At 41.5% G+C, this 22,916-nt stretch overlaps 1 protein-coding gene across 3 annotated transcripts in view; it reads left to right on the top strand.

Annotated features, from left to right (window-relative positions):
• Dock8 (dedicator of cytokinesis 8) overlaps positions 1–22,916 on the top strand; it is a 212,812-nt gene that overhangs the window by 69,310 nt on the left and 120,586 nt on the right. For 2 of the 3 annotated variants that reach the window (XM_070035686.1, XM_070035685.1), the window contains exons 2-4: positions 2,211–2,313; positions 10,333–10,508; positions 14,237–14,308. In XM_070035686.1, the coding sequence (XP_069891787.1) occupies positions 2,281–2,313; positions 10,333–10,508; positions 14,237–14,308 (281 nt within the window). In that variant the 5' untranslated portion in view covers positions 2,211–2,280. Of the gene's footprint in view, positions 1–2,210; positions 2,314–3,185; positions 3,349–10,332; positions 10,509–14,236; positions 14,309–22,916 lie in introns of those variants that run through there. The other variant, XM_070035687.1, reaches the window with a different exon arrangement.

Genomic DNA, 22,916 nt, shown 5'->3' with positions numbered 1-22,916 from the left:
GCTAGCCCTCGACAGTGCCTGTAGCTTTGTTGTAGTCATCCTGATGGTTGTAAAAAGGTGAGTCATTATGGTTTGCATTTCCTTGATGGCTAAGAGAATACTTCCCTCTGGCCTGCTAGGCACAGTGGCTCTCACCTGTAAGCCTAGCGGCTCTAGAGTATGAGAGCTGAGGACTGTTGCTAACACTCTTATCTCCAATTAACCTAAAAAAGCCAGAAGTGGGTTGTGGCCCCAGTGGTACAATACTAGCCTTGAACAAAAAAGCATAAGGACAGCTCACAGGCCTTGAGTTCAAGCCCCAGGACCAGAACCAACGCTGCCATCCCCCACCCCCACCCCTCCCCCCAAAAAAAAGAAAGAAAAGAATACTTCTTTCCAGTCCTACTGTTCTCTTATATTCCTTAAAAATTAAATGAAGAGCTGGGCCTTGGTGGCTCAAGCCTGTCATCCTAACTACTCAGGAGGTTGAGATCTGAGGATCATTGTTCAAAGCCAGCCCAGGCAGGAAAGTCCGTGAGACTTTTATTTCCAATTAACCACCAGAAAACTGGAAGTGGCCCTATGGCTCAAGTGGTAGAGTGCTTTCCTTGAGCTGAAGAACACAGGGATAGCACCCAGGCCCAGAGTTCAAGGCGCACGACTGACAAAAAAAAAAAATTAAATGAAGAACACTTACAGCTCTGACTGCTTTTCACTTCATGTCCTGAGAGCCATTACTAGCACTTACTGCCAAAGTTGAGAGGCAAGTAGACCACATTGGAAGCCCCATCATTTAACTAGTTAATGTGTGTGTGTGTTGTATGTGTGTGTGCAAGCGCATATGTACACAAGTGTATACATGCATGCCTGTACTGGAGCTTGAATTTAGGGCTTGGGTGCTGTTAACTTTGTCACCAAATCTAGCACTTTTATCACAAGAGGCACAGCTCTACTTCCAGCTTTTTGATGATTAATGGAGCTGAGACTCTCACAAACTTTTACTGCCTAGCCTGGCTTTAAATCTTGATCCTCAGATCTCAACCTACAAAGTAGCTAGGATTACAGGGATTAGTTACCCACACCCAGCTTAAGTACTTAATATTTATGCCCTACCCATTAATGTGAAGAATTATGTCAAGTTCTATATTTCTATCTTAATATTACTGTGTTGTATTCATGATTTGTGCATGTGCTTGTTTTAAATCTACATCGCATGATTTAAATCTATGATCTTGTTTGATCCTCTGTCATCTCTGTTTATAATTGTATTTTGGGTGGTCTTGATACTGTATGCTTTGTCTTGTGTCTCTGTGAACTCTGGTAAGCTAATCAACATAATGATCAACTTAATGATAGGCTAAGAAAACACATTCTGAACTCCAAACAAATGGGCAACAGATTAATGTCTACAAACCAACCTATGTGTGAGCCAGGTTAACATTAGCCAGTGTAGAAAGTTGTAAGTACACGCACAATACAGAAAAATTTCATCAACCATTGGCGAAAGATGGCAATGTTAATATAAATGGGACAAAGGGTTACTTACTTATATCTTTGCTAGGACTTACAGTGCCCATAGCTTGCTTACTATAAGAAGTTTGAAAAATTTATGCTTGAGAATCTCAGGTGACCTCTAGGGAAAAACCCTGCAGGGAGATAGAAATAATCACACACAGCTGGTCCAAAGCATTCAGCTTCTTAAAAATGAGACTACTTGGATCAAAATGGCAACTCAGGCTGGGCTTAGGGGTGCACTCCTGTAATCCTAAGTATGAGAAAGCTTGGGGCAGGAGGCTGGAAAGTTCCAGGCCACCTGGATTACATAGTGAGACTCTGTCTCAGAATGAAACAAGAACAATAGAAGAAGCAACTCAGGATGTAAAGGCTTCTAGGCGAAATCAGACATTCTTATGAAAAACCAACTTCTCTTATTGGCTGGAGTCCAATGTCCTAGATCTTTTACTGGGCCTCAACTCCTTTTTTCTGCCTCATCCTGCTTGGATTGGGCAGGAGTCATGATGAAAACAACCTGGTACCCATGGACTCCTCCAGGATAATGATTATTGGACAAAAACTACGGGGCTACCAACTCTCAGGCCACTGAGGGCATTTTTGCTAGTCCTGCTCTTTGCCTAGACAGAAGTTTTCTAACATGATAGCAAAGATTGCATCTGCAATCTTTTCTTTAAAAAGTGAGTAACTTCATTTAGAATTTTCTGTTTTAATTCCAGGTATTCTTCGGCAGAAATCAGGAAACAGTCCACTCTCCCACCAAACCTTGGCCAGTACCACCGGCAGAGCATGAGTACATCTGGCTTTCCCTCTCTTCAGCTAGTAAGTATGAGTTGCAGATTTTCTGAGGGAGGGTCGAGTACAGAAGCACACACCCCATGCACATACCCTGACTAGCCTCCGTCTTGTAACCACCTAGCATTCTCCACTCACCAGTTCATTAGTGCCTGCTTTGGACATGAGGTAACCCTCTGTAACCAGGGCTTAGAGTGTGAATAGGACTTCTGGGACTGTGGTTTGGCACTTAAAAGGCTTCCAGGCTACTCACATTATAGTTCATGTTTAGGGAGTGCATTAGCCTGGATATATACCACCATTTGTAGCTTGCTTTTGTTGAGAAATTCTGTCCCCAAATCTGAAAAACCCAAGTGAGAGATCTTTGTTTTGTGACGGCCATTTCCTTGGGAGTATAATTAAAGTACAAAAAAAGTTACCTATTTCAGGAATAATAATTTGATGAATTAGAGCAATTTGTACCCCTCTTAGGGGCATAATCTGATGACTTGGAACAACTTGATCTTAAACATAATATGGAACATTTTCCCCTTTCCAGTCCCTGTCCTTTCTTAATCCTGAACCCTAAACACTAATGCAGGAAGCAATCATTGGTTTGCTTTTGTGCTTATAATTTGCCCCTATTTGGAACTTCACTCAATTGAAATGGATACTGTTTGTTCAAAGTTTTCTTTTTGAAATCACATTCCGTCATGGTGCAGATTGCTTACATTAACACCAGCTGCTCGCTGTGCATATATGTGTTGTCTGATTTGAAGACTAAAATCACATCCTGTGTCAGGTGAGGTAAATCGTTTGTCAGTGTAGGAGTAGATGGTCACTTCCTGTGTAAGAGCCCTGCCCTCTCTACATTTACTTCCTCAACCTCACAGAGCACAACAGCATTTTCTGATCCAGTCTAGTGGTTATCTTGAAGAGGTTGGGTTCGTTTTTTGTTTCTACTTATGACTTCCAAAACCACTTCTGCTCTTAGAGATGTTGTAATCTTCCCCTCTATTTCCTGTGACCGCCATCTTGTCTCCTGTAAAGTTTGCACGCCTGTCTCACTGTGTATTCTTTAAGGTATGTTTTACTGGTGTGATTTGTGGTTATTTCAGAAGGATAATTTATATGTTGTGGCACTTAATGAACTAGTAATACTTAAAAGTATGTGGCACCTTTTACTGGGAGAGGAACTGGGGATGACATTTCTCTGAAAAATCTATTTATAACTCGAGTGGCTTGCTAGCCCGCCCTTTCTACTTGAACTTGCCCTGTGTGCTTGAAAAGTGCAGGTTACATTTGAAAAAAAAAATCCACCTCAAGAGCTTCGTGCCCGTAATCTCAGATAGGTTAAGTGAACTTTAAACCATAGTAAATTATAGTAAATACCTTCTGGTTTAATTTGATGATAATGTATATTTATATAAAAGTTTGATTCAATTTCTGACTCAGGATATATTCCAAAATAGGCAAAATCTAGCTGAAAAGTGACTTGGATATACTTTTAAGTTTTTAAACAGTGAAGGGGAGTTCTAGTGCTTTGCTGTTTTTGTAAATCAAGTCGACAGCTTTCTATAGTAGCTCTCTTGAGATATAATGTGGACATCTCTAGTAAGAGACTTTAAGGAAGCTCAGCGCATAAGCATTAACCCTTTGTCTCCTCACCAGCTTTTACTTTCATGTTGCACCCTTAAATTTTTTGTAGGAAAATCCCTTTCAAATGTAAAGTTGCAAAGGGAAAATGTGCTTAATCTTTGCAAGTATTCTCTTTAGTACTTGGTTGCCTCCTCAGGACATTTTTGATGTATTACTTTAGTAGCTGCAGAATTGGGTTAGCAAGTGGCTCGCTGCCCATATTGTAAGAGAAGGTTTAAAGGAAGTAGCAAAATGGTTACAACTGTGCCACAGTCATATGTTCTACCTGTGGCCATTGAATCCTCATTTCATTTGCACATCTATACACTTGAGAACATATTAGTCCAGCTGATCACTGGTCATTCATACCTAACTACTAAAGAGACTAAGAACTGAGAATTGTGGTTCAAGGTTAATCTAGGTGGGAAACTTTATGAGACTTCTAATTAATCTCCAAAAAAAAGCCAAGTAGAGCTGTGGCTCAAGTGGTAGAGCACTAGCCTTGAGCAAAAAAAGCTTAGGGATAGGACCCAGGCCCTGAGTTCAAGCCCCAGGACTGGCACACACAAAATAAGTAAGTAAATATATATATATATATATATATATATATATATATATATATATATATATATATATGTATGTATATATATATATATATATATATATATATATATATATATATATGTATGTATATCCTGGCTTTTCCAGTTGACTTTTCTGAACCTATTTTTCCATCGCTCTACTCTAGCTTCTGCTAGGCTGTTGTCCGTCTTTCTTCTATCTATAGGATAAGAAGCATGAAGATGTCTGAGGGAGCTGAGACATCTCTTGTTCTTTCTCACTTTTTTAAAAATATGTTTTAATGAATGATCTGCTTAGAAAATCCTATCTCCTAATCCGTTCTGTTCTCTGGTAGTGTGACTATGTGGTGGCTTCTCAGAAGCCATCTTCTCAAATAAGGCTTCTCGGAAGAAATTAGCAACGTACATGGTCATTTAGTTGCACCTTATGAAAAATAGTTTCTTTTCATAGAAAAATAATAGAACACTTCAGCAAGATAGCAAGGCAGAGGAGTGGTTTATGATCAAAGCATTTCCACCTGAAACAGATTTAGAAAACTTTTCTTAAAAGAGAGGTTGCAGACTGCTCATTGAATTATTTTAGCCAATTGAGAAAGGCTGAGCAAAAATTGTATTTATTTAATCGCCACTTCCACCTCATATGTTTGTACAAATGGGTGTTTGGTTTAAAAAAAAAGTGTTCAGAGTTGTGAGCCAGTGGCTAGCATCTGTAATCTTAGCTACTTAGAAGGCTGAGATCTGAGAATCCTGGTTCAAAGCCAGCCTGGGTAGGAAAGCCCATGAGATTCCTATCTCCAATTAGCCACCAGAAAACCAGAAGTAGTGCTGTGGCTCAAAGTGGTAGAGCACTGGCCTTGCGCTCAGAAAAAGCTCAGAAACAGTACCCAGGCCCTGAGTTCAAGCCCATGACCGACCAAAAAAAAAAAAAAAAGAGAGAAAAGTATTCAGTTCAAGTTATTTAAAATTCAGTCAATTACCAACCAATTACCAATCATTGTTGTTTTGGAGTTGGAAAAGTCTGTGCGAAGGATAACTTCCACTTATTATCTGTAGAACTTGGGATAAGTTATTTAACCTCTCTGAAGATTCCTGTGTTTTCTTTTGCAAAAATGCAACTGATAACCTCCTTGTTGGGGTCAAGAAGAATTAATGTATCCTGTGCAAATAGTGGCTAATGTGTTGAAGCCTCCCTGGAAAAGTAAGAGAGCTTTCTGAATGGGTAGGTCTCTGAAGGCCTCGCCTCTGTCTGGACAGGAGTTAAGTAGGAGATGATGTGAATTTTTTAGAAGAGGCAGTGAAATATAAAGGAGAAGAAAGCTTTGGAATCTATATGGTCTGAGGCAACAGGTGTTTAAGGACTTTTACAGGAGAAAGTATAGCTGTTTAAAAGAAAAATAGAAAAGTTTTGAAATGAAATGGATCAGCCAAGCTGTAATGCTGAATGAAGAAAAGGATGTAAAAAGCCACATCCTGGAAACATACCAAAATGCCATGGTTACCTGACATGTTTGTGTATCAAACATTTATATTGAAAAGAAGCTTCCTACCTTAGATGCATATATTTTCCAGAAACCTTTTTCTTTTAAGGCTGGGGTTAACCAGTGAATAGCTTGATAAATATGGCCCTCACTTTTCCTCTTCTGATTCTGTTGTTCATTTATATTTCACCTTTCAAGGAATTAGAGTGTGCCATGGTTTTATTCACTGGAAGGAAGTGGTGGGGGGGAAGGTTTCTGCAGTATGCATGCACAGTCTCAATGGAAGATGAAAGAATGGCAGATTCTCTGCACAAGAGCAGGGAGATCCACTCAGTCTTAGCAAATATAGATTGAGGGCCTCGACGCCAGGTTACTGTCTTCAAAGGCATCCATGGGAATCTGCCATTGTTGGAAGCAAGAGAGTGTTGTTTCACTTAGATCAGATAACAAAGAGCATTGCTTTATTTTAGCATACAGAAACAGGCATAGGCAGATACATGAGCACAGACTGTAACGGAGGTAGAAGAGCCAAGGTTTTACCTGAGCTGGCCTCCATTTTGCCAGACTCTGTCTCCTGAATAGCTGAATCGTTGGGGGTGTCCATACCTCACCCCTTTGGCTGTCTTTTGGTTAGCCTAAAACTAACAGATGCAGGAGTGAGGAGCCTTTTTTTGTTTTTCCTTCCAAGGGCCATTTGGATATTGCTAGCATCATTCTTGGGCTGTGTCAGTGCAGGCAGTTGGGCTATGGACAGCCCATGAGAAATATATATGTCTGTTCTGTCACATAGCAGATGATCCCTAAGACCCTATATAGCCTGCAGGCTGCAAGCTCCCATTCCTAGATTAGAGACTGTCTGGTGGTTTATTAGAGATGAGTGTCATGGAGTTTCCTGTCAGGGCTGGCATTGAACTGCAATCCTCAGGTCTCAGTCTCCTGCTAGGATTACAGGTGTGAGCCACCAGTTCTTGGCTTTCTTGCTTATAGCTAATGCTGTTCCACTTGAGCCTACAGTTTGGCTTTTTGCTGGTTAACTGGAAATGAAGTTAGGTGTTTTTTGTGTTTGTTTTTTTGTTGCATAGGCTTGCTTCAAACCACAATTCTCCAGATTTTAGTCTAATGACTCGTTAACAACTCCAGGCTCTGCTTTTTGTCAATGTACTCCCCAAAGGTAGCGTTATTTATATGTGAACAGGTCAAAATTCTCATCTCATGGTTGACTAGCATATAGCTCCATGAGGACACCCAACTGGACCCCCCCCTTGTATGCCAAAGCCCACTCAGTGATTGCACTTAGTAGATGCTCAGCAGATAATGGCTGAGGGAGAGAGTGGGTCGTCCTTTGCTTTTGATCTTTGAGCAGCTGGTTCTGAAGATAAGCGATGGCGGTTAGAGCCTGCTTGTTTTCACTATTTGTAGCCTTAGATTCCAGGAACATGAGGAGTGTTACACTTTGGCTGAAACTGAACATTTTTTTCCTGATCGTTGTACACAAATGTCATTTTTCCTTAAGTGTCTATTTACACACAACTCATACTCCCTTGCTTAAAACTGCCCTTCAGTGTAATTCTCAAGTGCATATTTCCAGTGCTTCTGCTTGAGAAATTGACATTCTTCATAACTCATTTGTGTTTATCATTTACTTATTCTGCGTTTGAGCAGATAATCTCATGAGACATTTGCAACAGAATTTGTGGGGAGTGTTCAAGGCATTTATTTTGACATGCTTTTTAAACATAGTTACTGTGGCCTTGTATTTTAATTGCCTCAAGAAATACAGATTCCCTGAAAGGCCTATAAAAGAAAAGAAGAAATAGAAAAGACAGTAATAAAAGAAATTAATAAAAAATGTTAAGTGTTTAAGAACGTGACTGTGAAGATTGAAATTCATAGGCATGTAAACCTGGGCAAATGATTAAATCTCTGGGCCTTTAATGAGCTTAGTTAAGAAAGCATATTTCTTCAGGTTCTAGAAAGGTTTTTGGAAAAGGTGAATGATATAATGTCTATAATGTCCATAGAAGATGCAGCAAGTGCTCAATACTGTTTACTTTAGTAACTAAGGACTTTATAGTAATATGATAGGAGATAAAACCACAGTTCTCAGTTTCCTATAGGAATTATTTGAAGGTAAACTTGCCTCTGCATGGTAGTTGGCAGGGCTGGGCATCTACCTTGGGGCATGTTCTGTGGGTATGCATAGTAGGTTTAAATGCTCCATGCATAGAGAATGCCCATTGTTCTGTAGGCCGGGGGCTCACCAGTATCCTTCTGCAAATTCAGTCTGTACCTGGCTCCTACAGAGACTCTTCGGTGGTTCTTTCAGCCCTGCAGGCCTCGGGACAGGCCTTTGTGAGCACCACGTTCTCTCCTCCGCTGACTTCCCCTCCCCATCAGAACCAAGGGAAACTTCTCTGACCTTTCTCATACCACCTGGAATGAACAGGGGATGCTTTGCTCTCTACTTCTGGAGTTTCCCGTTGTACGTCTCCTCTGTCCCCTTTGTAATTGTCTGTGTTCTGACACCTGCAAGGATCCAGACAAGTAGTATAGATGACCTATACACAGGATCACTGTCCCCTCCCCCACGGTTGTCATCTTTCTGTTTCTACCAAGAACGGCAAGGGTGGTCATGGGGCAGGCTAGCCTTATTCCCATCAGCTAATCTCAAAGTGCCATCACTTCTTCCACAGCATTTTTGTTCCTCTTTTCCTTTTTTCTTTTTTTGGTTGGTCATAGGGCTTGAGCTCTGGGCCTAGGCGCTGTCCTTGAACTCTTCAGCTCATGGTGAACATTCTGCCACCTGAGCCACAGCACCACTTCCCGTTTTCTGGTAGTTAATTGGAGATAAGAGTCTCATGGACTTTCCTGCCTGGGCTGGCTTTGAACCGTGATCCTCAGATCTCGGCCTCCTGAGTAGCTAGGATTACAAGCATGAGCCACCAGTACCTGGCTTATTCTTCTTTTCCTACTTGATGCCCTTACTGACATGTGGGTGAGGCGATGGGCAAAAGCGATTTGTTAGCACACCCTTCATTCACATCTGCCTTCTCTCATAGCACAGCAGTGCACTCAAGAGTTTGGGGTTCTTGTTTTGTTGGTCTTTTGGGCTGCTGGTAGAGCCCATTAGTAATAGCCTGCCATAAGTGAACACCCCAGAACAGCCTCACAGTGTGTGTGTGTGTGTGTGTGTGTGTGTGTGTGTGTGTGTGTGTGTGTGCAAACTCTAGTATGTGGGACTTGAATTCAGGGCCTCATTCACTCACTTGGCTCTTGGATCATGGCTGGTACTCTACCACTTGAACCATACCTCCATCTCTTGTTTTTGCTGCCTAATTGGAAATGAGAGCTCTGAGATTCATCTGCCTGGGATGGCTTCAATCTCAGTATCCTGAATAGCTAGGATTATACTTAGGATTTAGCCACCAGTGCCTGGCTATTATTATTGTTGTTATTCTGCTGCTGCTGCTGCTGCTGCTGCTGCTGCTACTATTGTTATTACTATACAGATCTACTTGACATAAGGGATTCTCTTACTCCTTAAGGCAGTGGCTTCTAAGTCTCTGGATTTCACAGATAAAAAGGGATATTTGTTTTAACTGAGGATTGACAAAGTGCTGCCTCATCTTAATGTTATCTTCTTAAAGAACAATGTTGCTTCAATTACATATCCTCCTTTCTGCATTCCTTCCTTCTTGCTCCATGGAAGGATAAAATGAACCAAGAGATCATGTTTTCAAGGTGAGTAAATTTAGCCATTAGAGCACTCAGAAGATGGCCCTGAATTCAGTCCCTTAGCTGCAGTTCAGTAAAAATTTCTTCCAGCCCACCAGTGCTTCTAAGTCACTGTGGGCTCTGAGTATGTCTCCAGCGTTGGCTTCTCCAACGCAGAGGGTAGCTCAGGCCAAAGGAAACACCGAAACTCCACCTATGTGCCAGAGGAGCATTGAATTTGCCTGAATTTCTGGAAAATTGCCTCCATCCCCTACTGTGCTGGGTTGGGGTAAACAAAACATGGCCTGAGAGAGCTTTTGCAGGAGAAGTTACAAAAAAATGCCACAAACCCTCGTGATCTCATCTTGGATCTCCTAAGGATTCCCCATCAAGCTGCAATTAGGCAGAGAAGATTCTGCCTTGGGGTGTGATTTTAATTACTCATCGTGTTATGACTTGACTTTCCACTGCTGCATTCCTTGCCTTCCCTCCATCACCGTGTCTGAGTTTGACAGCTTCTCCAGAGTCACTTTGCTGTAGGCTAGGAGTGAGACGCTCAGTTGAAGGAGAGCGCGAGGTGAACACTTCTGATTGCTGTGCATGTGCCCCCACGAAGTAGCACAGACTGATCTCTCCCTAACCTCCCTGCCCCCCAGCCTCCGTTTTATGACCCCGTGGAGCCAGTGGACTTTGAAGGACTTCTGATGACACACCTGAACAGCCTGGAGGTGGAGCTGGTCCAGGAGCTGGGAGACTTCACCGATGACGACTTGGATGTTGCATTCACGCCCAAGGATTGTCGGACCTTGCAGCCCTCTCTGCCTGAGGAAGGGTAAATCATTTCCTTACATTACTGATGCAATTGTGATGACTGTGGCTGTTATTGGGAAGGAGAAGGTGCCCCCATGCTAAACATCTTTTAAAAAGAAACCCTAAAATGACTTGATCCATTATGATAACCCAAGACACCTGCATCTGGGCAGCATTTTTGTTTGGTTTCTGTGATGCTGAGGATTGAGCCAAATTGGTTTGACCTAGTGCTTTGGAAACTAAGCCAGGTCAGGAGGTACAGTGGGTAAAGAGGTAACCCCCTACTTCTTTATTTGTTTATGCCAGTCCTGGGGCTTGAACTCAGGACCTAGGCACTATCCCTGAGCCTTCTTGCTCAAGGCTAGTGCTGCTCTACACTTGAGCCACAGCTCCACTCTGTCTTTCTGGTAGTTAATTAGAGATTAACAGCCTCATGGACTTCCCTGCCAAGGCTGGCTTTGAACCACAGTCCTCAGATCTAAGTTTCCTGAGTGGCTAGGATTACAAGCATGAGCCACTAGTCCCCAGAGGGAACACATTCTTTTAAGGCAGAAGAGACTAAACATGCTGCTGCCAGACTGCCCAGGTGCCAATCAGTGACTTTGGGTGAGTCACATGACCTCAGGAAGCCTCATGGTGAAAACCGCTGCTCTGTTTATATGAAAACAAGAGTTTTCATAATAATCACTGAAGCATCTCCATTCACAAGCATTCCCATACAGGAGACAGGATCCAGCTAGAAACAAGCTCCTAAATATTTCCTGAGCACCTACTATATGCTGGACACTGAGATAAAAAGATAAGAAAGGAAGATCTCTGATCTTGCAGAAAGTTTTGTCCGGGAGCAAAGCAGAAGGGAAGCCCATCGATCATAAAAACAAAACCCAAAGCAAAAACAGACACAACCACAGTCTCTACCCTCATTACCCGGATATGCAGATATGCCAGGCTGTAGTTTGGATTTGCTCATAGGTTTAAGGAAGATGGTGATCTTAGTCCCTTAGCCTTCTTGCTCAGTCAGTTCTCAGCCTCACAGGGTAGCTAGCCCTTGGTACAAATCTCATGTTTCAGGTGTACTTGTTTCCTAGAAAACAAGTCATTGTCGCCCTTAAGAACTTTCCCTTCCCTGTCATTGGTCCATTATGTGACAGTAATGTAGGGAACACACAAAATTTACACCTTTGATAGAGAGCCATTTCATTTTATTTCTTTGTGTACAATTTATCATCTTCAAATATGGCCAGAATCTTAACGGGGGGGGGGGGGGGGGAGGGGAGGGAGGGAGAGACAAAAATCTCTTCCAAATAGTTACCATAAATTTAGAGAAAAGGGTTTGTTTTTAAAAATTTGATGAAGAGGCAAATTCCACCCCCCCCCCTGCAAAGATTGTTTTTTGGGGGAGTATGATTATGTCTTGGTGCTAACATGTAGAGCTAGCAGCTCATCAACTGTCTGATGACTTTCTTGCCAAAGCTTTCTGTATGAGCAAAGTGGTGAGTGTGGGGGGGGGGGGGGAGGTGAGGGGAAGGCAGCCTGGTCACCATGACTACGAGTACTCACAGGAACACCTGGGCCTCTTGCTGAGCTAAGGGAGTGTTATAAGCCTGGGCCCTGTTGCTGAGGCCCAACCCTACCACTTGCTGTGGGAATTGGAGCATAATTCCCATCATGCTATTCTTCCAGGGTTGATGAGGAATTAACTGAATGAACACATGGAAAGTGGCTATGTATATAGTAAATGTACATATACTTCTTATTGCATGCCAGATGCTTATCCAATCACAAAGTAATTTAATCTCCATTACAAGTGTCTAAATGAGACATTCATGTTACTACTACCACTGAGGCACAGAAAGGTTGAATGGCTGACCTAATATCACAGAGCTAGTAAAGGATAAATCTGGGACTTGGACGGTCAGGGATGAGAGATTAGGTGCCTGACCTTCACAGTATTTGAGTTCATACTGAAAGCAGGTCCATAGTTGGGTTCTGTTCTTATTGCCTGTGTTAGCTTTCCTTTACTGTAACAAAACCTGAGAAGAATATCTTCTGGGTGCTGGTGGCTCATGCCTGTAATCCTAGCCACTCAGGAGGCTGAATGGATTGAGGTTTGAAGCCAACTCCAGACTTCTATCTCCCATTAACCACCAACATGTCAGAAGTCGAGCTATGATTCAAGTGGTAGAGTGCCAGCCTTGAGTGAAAAAAAGCTAAGGAATAGCACTCAGGCCCAGAGTTTAAGCCCTAGTAATAGCACAGATGGGAGTGGGGGTGGGAGCAAATGAAGAGAGAAAGAAGGAAGGAAGGAGGGAGGGAGGGAGGGAGGAAGATTGAATCAGCCACAATGGTTCACACCAATAATCCTTAGCAATTCAGGAGGTTAAGATTGGGAAGATCATAACTCCAGGCCTACCTAAGTCTCACAAACTTTTTGTGAGACCTTCCCCCATCTCCACCAAGATTTGGAAAGCTGGACATAGTGATATGCACCTATTATTATCCCAGCTATGTAAGAAGTATAAGTAGGAGGATTGAATCCCTGGTCAGCTAGGGCATACATGTGAGACCCTATTTAGGAAAAAAAAATAAAGCAAAAAGGGCTGGAAGTATTGCTCAAATGGTAGAGAACCTGCCTGCACAAAGCCCTAAGTTCAAACTCGGGTTTGTTGTTCTGCAGATTTCAGTCTGTGACCAACTCACCCTGTTGCCTTGAGTCTATGGCAGCAGAGAAGACTCATTCACCTCATGATCAGGTTGCAAAAGACACTTGAGAGGAAGGGCATGACCTTCCATCCTAAAGTTCTACCGTCCTTCAGTAACACCAAGCTGGAGACTAAGACTTGATCACCTGAGGTGTTGGGGGACATTTCATATGCACACAGTAGCATCTCCTTTTCACAACTGAGAAAACTAAGACTGGTAGCATTACACCTCTTAATCTCTGAAGTATTAATAACCTTGAAACCACAGCAGAAAGCCTGGCTACTGCTGTTATTTCTGATGCCGAGATTGGAAACCCATGAAGAGTATGAATTTTTGTGTGCTTGTGCCAGTTCTGGGTCTTGAATGCTGGGCGTGGGTTCTGGCTGTCCCTGAGCTGCTTTTGTTCAAGGCTAGTGTTCTACCATAGGATCCAGAGCTCTACTTCTGGATTTTTTTTGGTAGTTTAGTGGAAATAAGAGTCTAACAGGCTTGTTGTACCCCAGCCTCAGATCTTGGCTTCCTGAGTGAGTAGCTGGGATTATAGGTGTGAGCTACCAACACCCAGCTTTTATGGTGAATTTTTAAGTGAGTAGTAATAGCACTCCTGAGAATTAGTGACCAGTAACCAGAGCCGAGTCTTCAGTCCATCAGTCATTCAATTAGCCCAAGTCAGCTCTGCTTCTTGGTTTTCTAAAAGAATAATGTACATGTCCTAACAAAGTTATACTCGCACAAGACATTACCTCTGCTAGACATGAGTATTTGTACTTTTTCTTTGGGACTGGTATTTAATTACAGCTTGTTCTGCCCTGTCTTGGTGTCTTTCCTGCCTTCAGGTATTAGGTATCTTTTAACCATCCTCTATAATAAAGAAAACCCACAAAGCATAAAGTGCTAACATGTTTGTCTTGTCAAGAAGAAATACTTATCACCTCAGGAAAGAGCATCCTTACGATCTCCTTGACATAGATTTGAATCATCATGGGGCATGCCTTGTTGCCTTGGCCTGGTGCTAACGTGTTTTTGTCTCCTTTTCCATCTAATTAGGGTTGAATTGGATCCTCATGTCAGGGACTGTATTCAGACGTATATTCGGGAGTGGCTGATTGTGAACCGGAAGTAAGTTGCTTTCCCCCTCCACCCCTTTCTATGCAAATGTAATTTGTAGATCCCTAGACTTCTTGTGGGTTTTTTTCTTCCATGTTAATACAGTTTGGGGACAGTTTTAGGCTTATAGAAAAATGGAGTATAAGTGCTAAGCTATCTCTGCTATTCCCTCCCCATCTCCCACCTCATACCTGCTTCCTGTGTTCACGTCTTGATAACTTAAAGGTGCATTTGTTGTGATAGGTGGGCCAAAGCTGATTGAGTAGTATTATTTAAAGCCTGTCGTTTATGTCAGTGTTCTGTTTGTTTGTGGCAGTACAGGGGATGGAGGCCAGGGTGCTCATGTGCTAGGCATGTATTGAGCTGTAGCTGCAGGTTTCCTGTTCATTTTCTGAGCTTTTGTTTTGTTTTCTGTCAGTACTGGGGCTTGACCTCAGTCTGGGTGCTGTCCCTTAGATTTTCTACTCAAAGCTAGTGTTTCTCCCAGTTGAGCCATACCTCCACTTCTGACTTTTTGCTGGATAGTTGGAGATAATGGTCTCTTAGACTTTTCTGCCTACTGCTTTCAAATGTGGATCCTTAGATCTCAAGATCTCAGTCTTTGGGTAGCTAGGATCATAGGCATGAACTACTAGTGCCTGTCTACCATATCTTATATATAATACAATGGTGTTTTTTTTTAATAGAGTTTTCTTGTTTTATTCTGTTCAATTCCTAGTGAAGGGGAGCAATGAATTGGAACTTGGTCTCAGATTCAAAGGTATCATTAAAATTTGTGACGCAGAATTTATAGCTTAACCCTCCCTTTAAAACAGTCTTTCTAAACCAGGTGCCAGTGGCTCATGCCTCTAATCCTAGCTGCTCAGGAAGCTGAGATCTAAGGATCACAGTTGAAAGCCAGCCCTAGGCAGGACAGTCCATGAGATTCTTATTTCCAATGATCTACCAGAAAAAGCCAGAAGTGGAACTGTGGCTCAAGTGGTGGAGCACCAGCCTTGAGTAAAAAAACTCAGGAACAGTGGCCAGGCCCTGTGTTCAAGCCCCAGAACATTTCTTTCCTGAGTTTATGATAATCTTTTTGTACATTGTAACAGCACATCTGAACACTAAAATTTTCAACTTGGCATACAAGCATGTGGATCGGTGTGTGTGCATGTGTGTGCATGCTGGTGTATACATACATGTACGTGCATGTGCACATGTATGCTGAGAAGTAGGAGAGGAGCTGTCTGATAATTAGGACCTACACACTAGAGACACATCAGAAAATCTTTGACAAGACTCAGTGTCTCGAAGTTCAGAAGCCTCATCTCTCCTCTTCACAGCAAAGTTACTGTTCTCTGGGATAAATAAATGATAGGACTTTGGAAATTGGGTTTTGTCCAGCTCCTGTCCGTGAATTTGTATTGATTTTTTTGGACTGATGTCAGTATGTGTAGTGTCTTCATTAGTTGGGAGGAGAGACAAAGCATCACTTAGAAAAGTTAGTAAGAGAAAGTTGGATGCCGATTTATCTTTTGTCCTAATACAATTAGAAGACAGGCTCACCAGGCATTCGTGTAAGCTCATGCTTTACTAGTAATAGGTAAAATATTTCAGAACAAGCTGTTCTTAAGCTTTTAAATGTCATACTTAGATGTCCTCGCTGGATATTAATGTTCCAAAAACATCTGAGAAGGAACGGTAAATGGAAAGGTCCATTTTACTAAATTTGGTTTTCAGATTTATTTTCTATTTTGAGATGATATTTTGCATTGCTCAGGGCAATGCTTTATCCTTGGAATATTAAAGAAGAAAAATGACTTTTTTTTAGAATACTCCCCTGAAGAAATTCTAGAAATGATGGGGATATAAAGCCAAAATAATTTAATTTTAACAATATTTACAGAACCACCTTGCATGGTTCCATTTACACGACATTCTGGAAAAGCTAAAGTTATAGGAACAGAAAACAGGTCAGTGGTTTCCAGTGGTTTCCAGTGGTTCTGGCTTGGAGAAATTCGTTTGCTGCAGAAGAACTTGGAAGAATTTTGAGGGCTTCTAGAACCTTGCTATGCCTTGATTATAGTATTAAAGTGGCAGTTACATAACCATGTGTATTTGTCAAAATCACAGAACCGTATTCCAAAAAGGATGTGTTATAATTACACTTTAAAAGCAGCAGATAGAAATCTAGGCTAGTGCCTGGCACAAAGAAATAACTCATTAAACTGAAATTTAATATGATGTTATGCGATTTAAATTCTAGCTCCACTACTCACTAGCTATATGACTCAAGGTGAACTTACTTATTTCTTTGTACGTTAATTTCCTCATTAGGGACATAGGAATTAAAATAGCTCCCTGATTAGCTGACTAGATGTATATGCCAGTCCTACAAACAACAACACTAATAATACCTACATTATAACTTTTGTTGTATATAATAAATAAGTTGATATATGTAAGGAAAATTTCTTGGTATACTGTAATAATTCAATAACTACTGGCTGTTAATGACATTATTAAAGAGTGGTACATAATATGACTCACTTCTTGCTCATCTGACAAATAATTTTAGTTAGTCAAATTAATAAAATATTATATGCAAAGGAAAGCATACAAAGAAGACAACTCAAGGTTGTCCAAAGTTCTTTTTGTAATTTGATAATTTAGGGTAGATTTTCCTCTGTATATTCATGGAATAAAGATAAGATTTGGGACATCATAAGGTTTGTACTTAAGGGTTTATGTAGTTAAAATCCAATTTAACCAAAATATTCCTTTCAAGGGAAATAAATATATAGTAGCATATAGTAACAATTCTCTAACATTGACTATTCATGATAGTTATTAAACATCAGAAAAGTCATGTACATTAGCATGTCAAGTGACTAAAACAAGAACTCTGTCCCATATTCTTGAATACACATTGGCCATAGAGGTGACTGGCTAATTCCAGATGCCTATATTTCCTGTGCTTACTGAAGCTGCTTTGCCTTCTATATCCTGTCATTTGAAACCACACATTCAGGGATTGATTTAGGTAGCTCTTTTAGCGCTCAATTATCTCCTGGCTGATATTACCTTTCTCCATAACACCTGGAGAGAGGCTTTTATGGCTTCGCTCTCTGTGGTTATTGTTTTGAATCCCACTTTGGAGTGGAGGAGTGGAGTAATGGCCACTTGGTCTCCCTCCCACTTTCATCGTTCCATAGGACATTTGCCATTCAAGTTCAGTCATTGAGATCTTTAAATCAGACAAATAGTGCCCGCCCAGGAAGGATAGAAGAAAGTTGTATGAATTTTTTTAAGTTTATAGGAAAGGATTTAAATTACATAGAAATGTAAAAGGCATGATTGCCTTTTGGGGGAAAATATTTCCTTATTTGAAATGCTTGTCTGTTACTTAGTCTAAAAGATTCCTTGAACAGATAACCATTCTAATCTTTCAGGTCTCTGGCATCAAGTTTGGGGGCTTTCCTTGAAAAAGAATAATTTTTCAGGAGCCAGGCGCCGGTGGCTCATGCCTGTAATCCTAACTACTCAGGAGGCTGAGATCTGAGGATCACTGTTTGAAGCCAATGTAGGGAGGAAAGTCCATGAGACTCTTACCTCCAATTAACCACCAGACAAGTGGAAGTGGTCCTGTGGTTCAAGGGGTAGGTTAGTTGCTAGCAAGCAGGCCCTAAAAGTTCAAGCCCCACAACTGTCAAAACAAAGTTTTTGATTCTCCTTGTTTTAGAAAATGACTAGCACAACACCATCTTGTCTTGTGTGGATTAATGTTTCCTAGCCTCCTTTGAGTGATATTAAGTATTTTAAAGGTTATTTTCTCTAAATGGAATCAAGGGGTGATTAACTCTGGAATGTTGTTGATGTTCTTAGTGGTAAGTCAAATTCTTAAGTAATTAAACTTGTTTACATGCTATTTATTATTACGGGGGTTATTTGCATTGTCCGTGAAATATTTCATGAGTGTTATGGGCAGCATCATAAAAGCCTTCAGACTGTCTTTCACTCTGGGTGATAAAGGCGATTCTAAAGGAAGGTCGAGCTCAAGGAGAGCAGGGATATCAAGGAATGGGGTAGCATCTGTTTTATTACTCCATATTTTACTCCCAGTGAACTGGTAAACAATTAAACCTCAAACACATCAGTGCATATAATTCAGTTACTCCCAAAACACCATAAAAATGTCTCCCTGATCAATAATTGCTTAGTATGACATGCATTTGTTGTGCTGCCTGTCGAAGTTGCTTAGCTATTTGCTTTCTTAAAGTATGGAAAGCAAGCCAGGCTCATCAGCATACATGGTAACAAAGAACAAGCCAAATGTAGACATCGCTGCCTTGCTCCACACCTGCTGTGTGTTCTTACAAGATTCTTCTCCACCAACGCTCTAGTCAAAGGCTAAGGCTTTCACCAAGCCATTCCTGACCTGTTCTTCTGTACATTTCTAAAACATGTTGTATGCATTTCTCTCAGACACTTTCTTCAAAGTGTCTGTTGAATTGTTTTGTCTTGTTTTGTTTTTGGCTGATCTAAGGGCTTGAACTCAAGGCCTGGGCATTGTCCCTGAGAGCTTCTTTTATTCAAAGCAAGTGCTCTACCACTTGAGCCACAGCATCATTTCTGACTTTTTCTGAGTAGTTTATTGGAAATAAGGGAGTCTCTCCTGCCTGGCCTGGTTTTGAATTGCAATCCTCAGCGCTCAGACTCCTGAGTAGCAAGGATTACAGGCATGAGCCACTGGTGTCCAGTGTGTCTGTTGAATTCTAATGCCCTCTGTAAATTGTTATCTCTTCTGTTATATCTAAGATCACTAGGCTATGTTTGTACTTGGAAACAGAAACTCTTTCACAGCCAGTGGCATCCTCTTGGTACCTTCTCAGGAGATCATTTTATGAGCATTTGCTGAATAGAAGAATGGATGAAACTTTACTAAGCAAATGTCCATATTGTGTCCCATGCTATGCATGTGGTAGCAGGCTTAGAAAGGGAACTTCATAAAGACTTCCCAGATGTAGAATGGAACAGATGTGTTTTGGGAGGTGGGGGGGGGAGCGAGAAGAGAATTATTGAAAGTAGAATCCTAAAATGAACACTTTTCAGAGCTTTCCCTCTGTTCCTGGTAACTGAATATATCTCCTGAGTACATAAAAATGACATAGCTCTGCAAAAAAATATACATGCTTGGAAACATTAAATTCAACGTATCTGTGAAATAAGATGATCTAGGTATAGTACCTCCATTGGAATAGTAATTGCTGACATTTATGGGACTGGTGTACAAGAGTCTTCATGGAAATTTCCTGGGTACCATGTGAGTTTTAAGGGTAGTCCTTTACAGAAAGCCTGGGAAGGAATCTATCAAGGATAAGATCTCAAATTATTTCTATGCTTGGCCTGAGCCACAGATGTTCTGGAGAGTAAACACCTAACATTGTCTTGCTGTCGTGAAGCAAGCAGGGAGGAATATAGTATACCCTCATCTTGGCCAAGCATTGGTCCATACCTCCTAGCCAAAGTAGGAGGTTGGGTGTCCGGGAAGTAGAATAAATTACTCATGTATCTCTGAATCTGAAAGCAGTAGGTCAGTAAAGGGGGTCTCAATGAAAAACTAACAGCCTTCACCATGGGTCATGGGCTTGAACTCACGACCTAGGTGCTGTCCCTGAGCTCTTTTGCTCAAGGTTAGCCCTCTACCACTGTGAGCCCCAGGTCCAATTCCAGTTTTCAGGTAGTTAATTGGAGATACAAGTCTCATGGACTTTCCTTCTCCAGGCTGGCTTTGAACCATGATCCTCAGATCTCAGCCTCTTCAGTAGCTAGGAATACAGGCATGAGCCACCAGTGCCCAGCTATTTTCCTATTTTTAAACTATCACAGAGTTAGAGATTTGAGGTCATTCAGACAATTTTGGCTTGTGCAAAAACTCCCTAGCCTCCACCATCTGAAATTCCTACAAAAAAGGGCATGATCATTTTCCCAACCACCATGTTCTGAAAATTAACATTAATATCTTATTACCATTTAGTCCTTAGACTTCAGTCTACTTTGACAAATTTCCTAAGAATATCATTTATTTAGTCATTCATTTATATTTTGTGTGGTCCTAATTCTTTTTTTTTCTGCTTATGTGGTGCTGAGGAATCGAACCCAGGGCTTCATGCATGCAAGGCAAGCACTCTACTACTGAACCACCTTCCCAGCCCATGATCCTAATTCTTGAAGTCAAGGGTTGGGTGCTATTCCTGAGCTAATTTGCCCAAGGCAGTGCCTTGAGGTACTTGGGCCATAGTTCTACTTCTGGCTTTTTGGTGGTTAATTTAAGATCAGAGTTTCATGATCTTTCCTGCTGGGTTGGGTTCGAACCATGATCCTCAGATCTTAGTCTCCTGAGTAGCTAAGATCACAGGCATGAGACACTGGCAACCAGCTAAGAATGTCTGAGAACAAAAGGGTTCATTTCAAAACCATCCATTGCAGCCAGGTGCCAGTGGCTCATGCTTATAATCCTAGCTACTCAGGAGGCCGAGATCTGAGGATCATGGTTCATAGCCAGCCCAGGCAGGAAAAGTCTGTGAGACTCTTATCTCCAATTAACCACCAGAAAACTGGAAGTGGTGCTGTGGCTCAAGTGGTAGAGCACTTGCCTTGAGCTGAAGAGCTTAGGGACAGCCCAGGCCCAGAGTTCAAGCCCACTACCACCAACCGCAACAATAAAAATCCGTTGCATCTATATGTCTCATATCTTTAGTCTTATTCATGCTGGAATAGTTGTTTGCCATGTATTTTCTTTCACGACCTTGAAGTTATAGACCAGTCATAGAGCATCCTTCTTTTAGGTTTAATTATTATAAGTAGCCCATTTCTTGTCAAACTTTAACTGTTGTTTTTATTTTTCTGAATCAGTGAGTTACATATAAGATGCTTGTCTCTTTTATTCTATTTGACATCAACTTCCCACTATGTATGTACTTCTCAGCCTCCCCATCTAACATATTGGTGGCTACCTTGTTCTCTTGATTACATCTTATGATTTTACCACCAGGCTGTCCAGAAAGGAGAAAGAAGGAAAGGGAGAGAGGCCATGGGGAAAGGAAAGGAACAAGAAACAGAAGGGGAATGTACATTATGTTCTAATCCTCACAACAGACTTTGAAAATAGACACCAGATTCTCTTTTGTTTTCTACCTGAAGAAACTATGTCCCAGACAGAATAGACCATTGTCCAGGTCCTGTCTTTTTAGCTAGTCTGTATTGCATCTGAACAGATTCTTTCTGCTGTACCATTGGACCTCTGAAGAGAATGCTCACACGCTGTGCTTTCTCATTGGGTTATCCCTAGATGATTGAGAATAGGCTGCCACATACAAGTTTCTTTTTTTTTGTTTTTGTGAGTTGGGGGAGGGGCAGCATGGAATTCAGAGCTCCATGCTTGTTAGACAGGCACTCTACCACTTGAGCCAAGATTCCTTGTGGCTCTGGTTTTTTGAGATACAATCTCACTTTGGCCTAGACTGGCCTGAACTGTAATCCTCCTGTTTTTATGATGCTTGAAGTAGTTGGTGGGATCATGGGCACGTACCAGTACATCTAGATTTTTCTGTTGAGCTGAGGGTTTTGTGATTATTTTTATTATTTATTTATTTATTGCCAGTGCTGTGCTCCTCTCAAAGTAACTAGGATAACAAGTGATGAAAGTTCTTTAGCCCAGCCCTCCTTGAACTTTATTTCTGTGGTCCAGGGAGGTTTCCTTGTAAAGAAGCTACCATCATGAGTGTTTCAAGTCCGTACCCTTTGGCACGGACATGACCTAAAAATAAAAAGGCAAAGAAACAGTGGGAAATTCAAGTTTTATTTTTAGATGTCTTTAGACATTAAGATGTCTTTGGACATCTTAATGCTAGTTTTGTTTTTGTTTTTTTGGGGGGGTCCAGTCGTGGGGCCTGAACTCTGGACCTGGGTGCTGTCCCTCAGCTCTTCAGCTCAAGGCTAGCGCTTTACCACTTGAGCCACAGCACCACTTCCAGCTTTTTTCTTTTTGCTTATGTGGTGCTGAGGAATCGAACCCGGGGCCTCATGCATGCAAGGAAAGCGCTCTACCACTGAGCCACTTTCCCAGCCCAATGCTAGTTTTTTATTGAGCCATTTTTCCACTTCAGATTAGATTTCTCAGAAAAAGTAATTAATAAGCTTGGTGCCAGTACTAGCTACTGAAGTGGCTGAGATCTGAGGATCACAGTTCAAAGCCAACTGGAGCAGTAAAGTCTATGAGATTCTTATCTCCAGTTGACCACCAGAAAACCAGAAGTGGAGCTGTGGCTCAAATGGTAGAGCACTAGCCTTAAGGAAATAGCTCAGGGACAGCACCCAGGCCCTGAGTTCAAGCCCGAGAACTGGCATTAAATAAATAAATAGATAGATAGATAAATAAGTAACTCAATGATCCAGTATGTTGTCACTTGGGATAGGGTAATTCTAAGAATAAAATTTCTTATTAGCCTATGTTTTCCATTTTTCTGAGCTAGATTATTTCCTTACCACCCTCTTCCTCCCAAGATACTAGATCACACTCAGAGTTTTTCTTTTGAACCCTTGGGGTCAGCCCAGAAACAGCAGTTTCCTCATTAAC

This window comes from Dipodomys merriami, unplaced genomic scaffold, assembly GCF_024711535.1.
Source record: "Dipodomys merriami isolate MVZ:Mamm:240054 unplaced genomic scaffold, mDipMer1.0.p SCAF_26, whole genome shotgun sequence".
NCBI lineage: Eukaryota > Metazoa > Chordata > Mammalia > Rodentia > Heteromyidae > Dipodomys > Dipodomys merriami.
Note: the sequence above shows the minus strand (reverse complement) of the source record. Positions and strands in the feature narration are given on the sequence as shown.